Source organism: Entelurus aequoreus, linkage group LG03 (assembly GCF_033978785.1).
Source record: "Entelurus aequoreus isolate RoL-2023_Sb linkage group LG03, RoL_Eaeq_v1.1, whole genome shotgun sequence".
Taxonomy (NCBI): domain Eukaryota; kingdom Metazoa; phylum Chordata; class Actinopteri; order Syngnathiformes; family Syngnathidae; genus Entelurus; species Entelurus aequoreus.
The window spans coordinates 54,373,566-54,385,724 of NC_084733.1; the positions used below are offsets into that span (position 1 = coordinate 54,373,566).

At 45.2% G+C, this 12,159-nt stretch overlaps 1 protein-coding gene across 4 annotated transcripts in view; it reads right to left on the reverse strand.

Annotated features, from left to right (window-relative positions):
* Positions 1 to 313: 313 nt before the first annotated feature.
* Positions 314 to 12,159, reverse strand: part of LOC133646620 (leucine-rich repeat-containing protein 9-like) — a 47,354-nt gene continuing 35,508 nt past the window's right edge. For 3 of the 4 annotated variants that reach the window (XM_062042185.1, XM_062042182.1, XM_062042183.1), the window contains 3 exons: positions 11,880 to 11,984; positions 2,206 to 2,368; positions 314 to 708 (listed from right to left, as the gene is read on the reverse strand). In XM_062042185.1, coding sequence (XP_061898169.1) covers positions 542 to 708; positions 2,206 to 2,368; positions 11,880 to 11,984 — 435 coding nt within the window. In that variant the 3' untranslated portion in view covers positions 314 to 541. The remainder of the gene's footprint in view (positions 709 to 2,205; positions 2,369 to 11,879; positions 11,985 to 12,159) is intronic. The other variant, XM_062042186.1, reaches the window with a different exon arrangement.

The window sequence follows — 12,159 nt, forward strand, 5'->3', positions numbered from 1 at the left end:
GGAGTCCTACAGTGTTTTATAACACGACAAAACTGAGTCACCACTATGTTCCTCAGCAGGAGAAAAAACAGTTTTGTTTAGTACACAACTAACACTTGTCATCCATGGGATGATACAACGGCAACCAAACTAGTTTGTTACGTGCAATGTTTGGTCGTACGACAACTACCACGATATACAAACACCAGGGCAAACTTTTCAAATGTTTATCAACGTACAAAAAGTGGGGAACACGAAACACGAGGTACCACTGTATAACACAATACTTTTATTTGCTTCATTTGTGTTGACATAACAAACATCTTATGTGTCAAGTGTACTGATACTACCTTTCAGTCCGTTAAATCAGAGGTACAAGTGAATAAAATGGCTGTAATTCCTAAATAGTATCGTTAAGTCACATTTTGACAGTTTTATTTCAAATCAATTGTAGCGAAGACATAAAATCTGTATTTTGTCCAAAAACTTTAGGACTTAAGTGTATTGATATATCTATTTTAAAAAGATTTTGTCCCAGCAGTAGAATCACATCTATACAGTGTTAAGATTCATCAACCTGGTATTTTGTTCCTGCATGGTAGTAGGATTGCTCTTTCTTCCCATGGGGAAGGGTACATGCAGCTATCATGTTGTTTCTTACTCTTCGGGTCAGTCTGGAGGTCATATCAGCATGGATGCTTGGAGGATTTCGTTCTGACTGTCTCTTGTCTGGAATCGGGGAAGAACACAGCAATGAAAGTTTACAAGCACAGTTAAATGTATCAAAAGTAGGGGTTAACGATACGCCTAAAACCGGTTCGATACGTAAATAAGGAAAAAAAAAGCAAAACATAAAACTGCTTATCTTTAACGGTTATATTTTTACAATGAAGTATAAACAATAACTGCAGTCTGCTCGCAGGTAATTCTCCAATTAATACAATATTTAAACTACAAAAGCACAAAGGGAGCGCAGACCTTTGCCAGGCCCGACCTTCCAATAGTAAAAAAAGGTCCCTGAATCCAGACGGTGATCCGAATCAGCTGCAAAATCTAATCTATAGGTCCTTATTTCATTTCTGGCATTTCTTGAAAGTTTAATCAAAATTTGGGCTTTTTAAACTATCTTAAGGGGAATGAAAGAAACGCAGTGAAACCTCTTGCCAGGTATCCACTGTCTTTGTCTCTGCAGGGCCGCAAACATACACACACAAAAATGTAAAACTAAGCTAATAAAAATTTGCTCATAACTTTTTGCTAACTAACTAACTAACTAACTGACGCGCAACCAATTCCAACTTGTGTATGTAATAAAAGATACAAATACAGCATACAGAAAAAGTCAAGATGTAGCAGGTGGTGGGCATTTGATACATTTGTTCCATCTAATATGTGGCGACTTGTCCAGGGTGTACCCCGCCTTCCACCCGAATGCAGCTGAGATAGGCTCCAGCACCCCCCGTGACCCCATAAGGGACAAGCGGTAGAAAATGGATGAATGGATGTTAAAAACAATTCAATGTACCGGTTGATCAATGCAGGATACGGCATTTTAAGTTATACAATTGTTGTGTTATATCTGACAAAGCAAATTAGTGTAATATCTAATAATATATCTTATTGATAACCAATTTTATTTTAGAAATGGCCCCAGGGGCACACTTTGGACACCCCTGGTTTACAGTGTTTATTTTTAGTAAAGTGCAATGCAACATTAACAGTTGAACAACATCAATTATTATGTTATTTTAATAAATCAAAGTTCCTCATTAACTTAGGGCATAATTAATGAGTTCTGCGTGTAGCACTGTTCTCCATCTCTACTAAACAATGCAGACACACTGCTTTCATTTTATCCACTTCTATTGATTTCTTTACGAATTACACCGGAAGACACGTTTGAAAACATTACATTATAAAGATTAAAGAGAGTCTTTAGGCTTTGGGTCATCCATGGCACTATAGCTAGCTGCTAGTCAAAGGCTAGGCTGCACATCTACCTAGATTTACCGCTTCCACGTTAAATGTCTTGCTTTCTTGTTTGATTTTAGGCAGGCTTATGGAAGTGCATTGCCACACCAAATGTACAACACTTCCTATCCCTAATTTGAAATGTGTACCATGGGGCAAACTGGTATGTAGCTGTATAGCGCCACATTGAAAAATGGGAATAAGAATACCGTTACACCCCTAATCAAGAGATGAGTGATTTGAGCCATTACTCACACTTGGATGTGTATTGGATTTCTTCCTTGTTATTTGGGAGCATGTCGTGGCCATGAATTAGGTTGTGTAGTCCACCCATAGTCATCCCTCTGACGGGTATATAGGTCATCAGTCCAGGCTGGTTTGTCTCAAGTGTAGAACCGCTACAACACTCATCACATTGCTTGAAAGAAATGTGAAGCATCAGAGTAAAAAGTTAAACCATAACACACACATGTATATACGTGTAAATATATATATATATGTATGTATGAATATATAAATGTGTGTATATATATATATATATATATATATATATATATATATATATATATATATATATATATATATATATATATAGAATATACACACATATATATTTATTACACACATATACACACACATATACATATATATATTTACATATCTATGTATACATCATACATATATATATATATATATACATACATATATGCACATATACATATATATACACATATACATACTATACACATATATATACATACATATATAAACAAACATACAAACCCCATTTCCATATGAGTTGGGAAATTGTGTTAGATGTAAATATAAACGGAATACAATGATTTGCAAATCCTTTTCAACCCATATTCAATTGAATGCACTACAAAGACAAGATATTTGATGTTCAAACTCATAAACTTTATTTTTTTTTTGCAAATAATAATTAACTTAGAATTTCATGGCTGCAACACGTGCCAAAGTATTTGGGAAAGGACATGTTCACCACTGTGTTACATGGCCTTTCCTTTTAACAACACTCAGTAAACGTTTGGGAACTGAGGAGACACATTTTTTAAGCTTCTTAGGTGGAATTCTTTCCCATTCTTGCTTGATGTACAGCTTAAGTTGTTCAACAGTCCGGGAGTCTCCGTTGTGGTATTTTAGGATTCATAACGCGCCACACATTTTCAATGGGAGACAGGTCTGGACTACAGGCAGGCCAGTCTAGTACCCGCACTCTTTTACTATGAAGCCACGTTGATGTAACACGTGGCTTGGCATTGTCTTGCTGAAATAAGCAGGGGCGTCCATGGTAACGTTGCTTGGATGGCAACATATGTTGCTCCAAAACCTGTATGTACCTTTCAGCATTAATGGCGCCTTCACAGATGTGTAAGTTACCCATGTCTTGGGCACTAATACACCCCCATACCATCACAGATGCTGGCTTTTCGACTTTTCGCCTATAACAATCCGGATGATTCTTTTCCTCTTTGGTCCGGAGGACACGACGTCCACAGTTTCCAAAAACAATTTGAAATGTGGACTCGTCAGACCACAGAACACTTTTCCATTTTGTATCAGTCCATCTTAGACGAGCTCAGGCCCAGCGAAGCCGACAGCGTTTCTGGGTGTTGTTGATAAACGGTTTTCGCCTTGCATAGGAGAGTTTTAACTTGCACTTACAGATGTAGCGACCAACTGTAGTTACTGACAGTGGGTTTCTGAAGTGTTCCTGAGCCCATGTGGTGATATCCTTTACACACTGATGTCGCTTGTTGATGCAGTACAGACTGACGGATCGAAGGTCACAGGCTTAGCTGCTTACGTGCAGTGATTTCTCCAGATTCTCTGAACCCTTTGATGATATTACGGACCGTAGATGTTGCGGCGATCTGCCTGGAGGTGCGGCTGAAGGTGTGTGTGTGACAGCGGCTGTGCTGCTGCATGCGCGTCACAGCAGAAGCGCTGCATGCGCGTCACAGCAGAAGCGCTGCTCCGCGGCGCGCCTCACCAGGTGCGCTCTCCAGCAGGTGAGCGCAATCAGACTGATGAGCAGCGCAGACAGGACAAAGCAAACAAATGCACCCGTTTCATTCAGTGTGCAGGACGGAGCTGAGAGCAGCAGAGACAGAGACGATCACTAAAACCACGAAAGCACTTCACAAACGCATGGGAAAAAGGACTCAAACCAAACGGACTACCGGTTTTTCACTGTCAGGTGTATTTATAACGACATGGCTTCCCACACTTGAAAAGGAAGGACTCGATGAGGCTCAGGACTTCCAAGATTCCAGTTAATAAACTGAAATACGAGTGAAATCCTGAGCCTCATCGAGTGAAAAACCGTCTGTGACCAGCAAAAGACTCCACTTGCGGCCACCACCGAGAGGGAGGACACTCCACCTGGGGCCTGGAGGACAAAGACTGCTGTCTGTCAGCCAAAGAGAGCAAGATGGCTGATCCAAAGCCAACAGATGAACTGAAAGTGGAGAGGACCACAGCTAAGAGACAGTTCTCCCGCCTTGCCAACAACATTACGAGAACCTACATAGAGATGTCTAAGGAGGAGTTACAGGAGAACTTCAAGAAGCTGATGCTAGAGAGCTCTCGTGTCTTCGAGGCAAACGAAGAAGTGGAAGCCGCTTACATGGCAGACGCTGAGGAGCTGAGCGACCCCCAGAAAGCCGACATAGCAAAGACGGAGAAAGAATGTGAGCAGAAGACGAAAGAAGTCAAACTCCTAATCCGAGAGACGCTCTGGACCACATATGGAGAAAAGGAACTTTCCCTGGCTCTACAAGTTGCAGAGGCCGAATTCAGGAACGTCTCCTTCCAGCCAGACACAACTCTGGAGGCTTGTGAGTTCATGCTGACCCACCTACAGAAGTTGGTGGACAAGGCAAAGGAAGCGCACCAGAACTGGAACCACTGGGCTCCGCTTGCCGAGAAAAAGGACTTTGATTACCGTTTAAGAGAGCTCGAGGTGGTCCTTCCCAAGTTGGTGTCACAGAAGGCCCCCCTCATCCAAGCAGCAAGTATAAAGAAAGACGCTGGACCCCAGCCCATCTCAGCCCGCAGCTCAGCTCCAGTGGCAGCGATAAAGCTAAAGGCCACAGCCTTACCAAAGTTTGCCGGCAACCAGCGAAACTACTACAGATGGAGGAAGGAATGGGAGGCTCTGCAGAAGCAAGGTGAACCAACCGGATCTTCAGAGGTTAAGAAATTCCAACTACTGGATAGCCTTGATGAAAAGGTGGCCAGGGAACTACGTCTGTCAACGTACAGCTCAGCAGATGAGATCTTCAGAGTCCTGGAAAACCGGTTTGGGAACCAAGCCAGCATTGCTCTTGAGATCATAGAAGAGCTACAAGCAAGACCATCAGCCAGGAGCGGCCATCCAAGGAAAATCGTAGAGCTCATCCAAACTGTGGAAAAGGCCCTTTATGATCTAAACGAACTGGATAATGCAGACGCCTTAAAGAACCCACTGGTGATTAGATCCATCGAGAGCAAACTCCCAGAAACTCTGAAGAAAGACTGGCTCACCTATGCTGCTGACAGAGGAAACACTGTTAACCCCCAGAACCGCTTCGACAAGCTCATCACATTCCTAAAGTCCCAAGAATCTATATATGAGCAACTAGATCAACTGAGCAACGTCTTTGAACCCGCCAAGGAGCAGACTAAGCTCATCAAGTATGCCAGAACAAAGTCAGCCAAGTCCAGCAGTGAAACAGCAGGCTGCATCATTTGTGGTGACCCAAAGCACAGAAGAAGACTCTATTTCTGCAGAAGGTTTAGGATCAACCTAAAGCCATCGGAGAAGAGGGATGCAGCACAACAGCTCGGTGCCTGCAAGAGATGTCTCGAGGTCCACAGCAGCGACCCCTGCAGAAACACCATGTATCTGTGCGGGAACCCAGAGTGCAAAGACCAACACCATTACCTTCTCTGTCCAGTTGCCAGACCCCAGTCCCAAAGAACACCTAAATCCAGTCCAGTGAGAGCTGAGGGGAAAAGATACACCGAAGCTCAAAAAGACTTCCTATCCAGGCTTACCCCTGAGCTGGCGCAGCAGTGTCGAGACACCTTCTGCAACGTCACATCCAGAGCATACAACACCACAGCAGTTGAAAGAGGTCTTCTAGAGGAAAATGGCTTGCATGAGTATCCAGTGATCCTGATGCTCTTTGATGTCACTGCCAACGATGGACAGAGAATTGGGACCCTCATCGACCTGGCATCAGACACGAACTATATAACACATAGAGCTGCCAGCAAGTTGAACCTGAGAGGTGAAGATGTGACACTGGTGGTTTACGGCGTTGGAGGGATGAAGGTGTCTGTTGCAACTAAGCGCTACCTCCTCAAAATTCGGGTCAACACTCCGAGAGGGACCCTCAGGTCACATCAACTAATCTGCTATGGCCTTGATAAGATTGCAGAGTTTCACAGACATGTTCCAGCTATTAAGCTACAGAAAATCTTCCCAGATGTTCCCCTAAGAGACCTTGCTAGACCCAAAGAGGTGCAACTCCTGATCAGCCACAAGGAAGGCCAGCTAGTACCCCAGAAGGTTCGTTCTGTTGGCAACCTTGTGCTCTGGGACGGCCCCCTCGGCAAGACGATCGGAGGCACACACCCGGACCTCTTTGAAGAAGTCACCTTAATGGCCCACACATCAAAGACACACTTCGCAAGATCCATGAGAACTGCAGCAGTCAAATACAGTGAACTCATCTGTAGAGATCCAATCTCCTGCCAGTCTCCCGACAAGCCCCACACCCAGTCCAATACAGCCACTAGCAGCAGAGACTTTCTGAAGTGGTGGAAGTGGGAAAGTATTGGAGCTGCTTGTGAGCCAAGATGTGGAGGATGTCGCTGTGGGAATTGCCAACCCGGGGGAAAAGAAATGACACTGGCTGAAGAAAGAGAGATGGAGATAGTGAAGAACGGGTTGATGTATGTGAATGGAGACCATCACAGCCCTGATCCCCACTGGCATGCCAAGTATCCCTGGACAGAAGATCCAGCATCTCTACCCAACAGGAGAGCGGTTGAAGCCACATTCCTCAGGACAGAGAAGCAGCTGGCAAAGGAACCGGAGTTGAAGACAGCCTACATGTCACAAGTCCATGAAATGCTTCATCGCAAAGCTGCAGTGAAGCTATCCAAAGAGGTTCTGCAGAGTTGGACTGGGCCAGTGTGGTACATAAGTCACCTGATTGCACCAAATCCACATTCAGTCTCCACCCCAGTGAGGCTAGTATGGAACAGCAGCCAGAAGTACAGAGGCCTGAGTTTGAACGACATACTAATCAAAGGTCCTGACGTCCTGAACCCAATCAGAGCTGTCCTACTGAGGTTCCGAGCTGGTGTCTTTGCTGCCCTCGGTGACACCCGCAAGATGTACAACTCTGTCTGGTTGGAAGAGAGAGAGGTCCACCTGCACAGGTTCCTGTGGCGTGACACTGAAAAGGCTGAAATAGAAGACTTCGCCATAACAAGGGTCAACATGGGAGACAAACCTGCTGGTTGCATAGCCCAAGTCGCCATGAGAGAGACCGCCAACTTGCCTTCATTCAAACACTTCAAAGAAGAGAAACGTGTGATAGAGGAAGATGCATATGTGGATGATATCCTGACCTCTCACAACAACCTCCAGCACCTCAAACTCCTCACATCCAACATCGAACAGATCCTTAAAGCTGGAGGATTCATCATGAAGCCCTGGGTCTACTCCGATCAAAGTGGGAGGAAAGGGCCGAGAGGTGAGAAGATGGAGTCAAAGACCATGATCCTGCCAAACCAGCTCACTGAAGAGGATAACAAAGCCCTCGGCCTTGGTTACACCATTGAGGATGACACACTACATGTCATGGTTGCAGTGAACTTCTCCAAGAAGAAGAGGAAAATGCGCCTTGGTCAGGACTTACTGAGAGATGAAGTAAGAAGACAAACCCCAGATCCATTCACCAGAAGAGAACTGTTGAGCCAAGTCTCTGGTCTCTATGATCCACTCGGCCTCGTGGCTCCTGCAAAGCAGAAGGGAGCCATCCTCATCCGAAGAGCTTTTCAAGAAGCAAAAGTCATGTACTGCATAGAAGACACCTGGGATGCCGCCTTGTCCAAAGGACTCAGAGAAGATGCCATAAAGCTCCTAGAAGACTATGCAGAGCTGAGCCAACTCAGATTCACCAGACCCCTGACACCACCAAATCCACGTGCAAAACCAAGTGGCATCACCTTCTCTGATGGCAGTGAGCACGCATATGGCGCTGTGCTGTACCTACGCTGGAGCTGCAGCCATGGTGTTGTTGTGAGGCTAGTTGAATCTAAGGCCAAGCTGACCCCTCTCGACCACAAGGGTGACCCTGTGAAGGCGGAGATGTGTGGAGCAGTCTTTGCCGCCCGGTTGAAGAACTACTTCCAGAGACACTGCCGAATCGATGTTGTGAAGTGGTACCATCTCGTCGACAGTCAGACCGTCCTAGGCGCAATCCAGCGGGAGAGTTATGGTTACCAGACCTTCTTTGCCAACCGAGTCGGCGAGATCCAAAGCAGCACAAATGTCCAAGACTGGTGGTGGATTCCAGGGCCCGAGAACATTGCAGATATCATAACCAGAGGGGCCAGTCCAAATGACTTAACTGAGGAATCCGAGTGGCAGTCAGGTCCAAAGTTCCTTCGACTTCCTGAAAGTGAGTGGCCGAAGAAATCAGCCAAAGACGTCGCCGCACAAGCAAGAGACAATATCACAAAAATACAGAAGAAAACATTTGTCGCCGTACTCACCCGAAGTCAACAGAAAGCACAGGACCCAAAAAGAGTCCAAGAAACAGAGTCCAGATTCAGAAGACCACCTGCAGCAGCAGCAGTCCAAAAGCTACTGGACGAAAGGCGCTTCAGCAATCTAAGACTGCTGGTCGGGACAATAGTATGGACTTGGAGAGCAGTAAAGAAATTCCTGCGCCCCGGCGATAAAGAAAAGTGGGAGGCAGTACCTTCATCTGGTGTCATCACTGTGAACGAAAGAGAAGATGTGTTCAGAGACCTATGCTTGGCAGCACAGGAGGGCGTACACTTTCCAAACACAACAACAGACAGACTGGTTGTTTACAAGGACCAAACAAGCGGACTCCTGATGTGTGGTGGCAGGATCCAGACCTTCAGAGAAGACCACAGAGCTGTTCCCCTGCTACCGTTCCAGGCCTGGATCCCCACCCTCCTAGCCCGGGAAGCACACAGTGAGGGACATGAAGGAGTGGCAGGAACTACACTGCGGATGCGAAAGAAAGCATGGGTCATCAAAGGAAGAATTATTGCCCAAAAAGTTGTTGACAAGTGTGTCGTGTGCAAGAAAGCAAAAGCAAAGATCTGCCAGCAAATAATGGGAAACTTGCCTGAGGAGAGATCGAATCCGGCTGCACCATTTCAATTCACATCTGTCGACCTGTTCGGACCGTACCAAGTGAAGGATGATGTCAAGAGGAGGGTGAGCATGAAAGTATGGGGCGTGCTCTTCTGCTGCATGTCCAGCCGAGCCATCCATGTCGAACTGGCAAACACGCTAACAACGGAGAGCTTTCTACTTGCTTACCAGAGGTTCACTTCTGTCCGAGGCCATCCTCAGAAGATCTGGTCCGATCCAGGTACGAACTTTATTGGAGCAAAACCTGTCCTTGAAGAGATGTACAGTTACCTGAGACGACAAAACAAAGGATCACTAGAAGAATATGCTGCCAGGAATGGGACCGACTGGATGTGGAGAATCCTTCCAGCCGATTCACCTCACCGAAACGGTGCCGCCGAAGCTGCTGTCAAGATCACCAAAAGAGCTCTACAAAACCTTGGTAGAGGAGAAGGCCTTGCCTTCAGTGAATTCCTGACTGTACTCAAGCTGGCCGCCAACCTTGCCAACGAAAGGCCTATCGACGCTAGAGTCCAGTGCCGTGAGGACGGCATCCAATACATCACTCCAAACACCCTGTTGCTTGGTCGAGCCACACAAAGTGGAGATTTCAAAACATTCGACTACACAACTTACCCCTTCAAAAGGCTGCAAGAGATTCAAATGCAAGTCAGCTACTTTTGGAAGTCCTGGAGCCAACTCGCAGGTCCAAACCTGTTCATCCGCAGTAAATGGCATACTGCTGAAAGAAATGCTGCCATTGGAGACATAGTGTGGCTCTGCGACCAAAATGCACTGAGGGGTCAGTTCAAGCTAGCAAGAGTTGTCAGTGTGAACGCAGATCCCAAAGGCATTGTCCGAGATGTCCACGTGAAAGTCTCTCCAAGTGGGTGCGTTCAGGTGAAGACTCCAAACCCTGTCGCTAAAGAGTCCAGGTCTAAGGAGAAGGACTTCCAGGGCACCATACTGCATCGAGACGTCCGACGCCTTGTCGTCCTCATCCCGGCGGAGGATCAGGTCAGGGGAGACCAGCTCGCCTGAGAGGTGCGATCTTTCCAGGTTACACTGCAAAGATCGAGTGGGAGGTGTTGCGGCGATCTGCCTGGAGGTGCGGCTGAAGGTGTGTGTGTGACAGCGGCTGTGCTGCTGCATGCGCGTCACAGCAGAAGCGCTGCATGCGTGTCACAGCAGAAGCGCTGCATGCGCGTCACAGCAGAAGCGCTGCTCCGCGGCGCGCCTCACCAGGTGCGCTCTCCAGCAGGTGAGCGCAATCAGACTGATGAGCAGCGCAGACAGGACAAAGCAAACAAATGCACCCGTTTCATTCAGTGTGCAGGACGGAGCTGAGAGCAGCAGAGACAGAGACGATCACTAAAACCACGAAAGCACTTCACAAACGCATGGGAAAAAGGACTCAAACCAAACGGACTACCGGTTTTTCACTGTCAGGTGTATTTATAACGACATGGCTTCCCACACTTGAAGAGGAAGGACTCGATGAGGCTCAGGACTTCCAAGATTCCAGTTAATAAACTGAAATACGAGTGAAATCCTGAGCCTCATCGAGTCCTTCCTTTTCAAGTGTGGGAAGCCATGTCGTTATAAATACACCTGACAGTAGATGATGAAATCCCTAAATTCCTTGCAATAGCTGGTTGAGAAAGGTTTTTCTTAAACTGTTCAACAATTTGCTCACGCATTTGTTGACAAAGTGGTGACCCTCGCCCCATCCTTGTTTGTGAATGACTGAGCATTTCATGGAATCTACTTTTATACCCAATCATGGCACCCACCTGTTCCCAATTTACCTGTTCACCTGTGGGATCTTCCAAATAAGTGTTTGATGAGCATTCCTCAACTTTATCAGTATTTATTGCCACCTTTCCCAACTTCTTTGTCACGTGTTGCTGGCATCAAATTCTAAAGTTAAGGATTATTTGCAAAAAAATAAAAATGTTTATCAGTTTGAACATCAAATATGTTGTCTTTGTAGCATATTCAACTGAATATGGGTTGAAAATGATTTGCAAATCATTGTATTCCGTTTATATTTACATCTAACACAATTTCCCAACTCATATGGAAACGGGGTTTGTATATACATTATATAGCATATAAAATAGCTAAAATGGTAACTATGGAAGAGGAGCAATTTGTGCTCCAATGAGAAAAACCCAGCTTCCCCATATACATACATACATATTTATACATACATACAGTATATACACATACATACATACTGTACACATATATACATACATATATATGTACATACACACATATGTATATATATATATCCAAATTTAAATACGCATATATACATACATACATACACACACATATATGTGTATATATACAGCATACAGGTATATACAGTATGTATATATACATACTGTATATATCAACGTATAAATACACTATATACTGTACACCCACACCCACACAAAGTATATGGGATATTTGGTGCCTAAATGCTGTTTAGAGGCTCAGTCAAAGACAGTCTATGCAACCTAACTGTTTGTCTTTCTCCACCATTGTCACCATGTTGTGTCCACTTCATCCACACTCTGGGCTGAGTGTTGGTGATAACATTGCTTGTTGCTCCACATATGTGAGAATCCTAAGGTGGGGAACAGTCATTACTATTAATCAATGACAAAGATTAAATTAAAATAAAAGCAAATGCAGGGACAGCTGAAATGGTATTTATGAAAGAGGAGCAGTTTGTGCTCTAATGAGAAAAATCCAGCTTCCCCATCTCTGTCATTTCCACATGTACGATTAGCAGGCAGAGG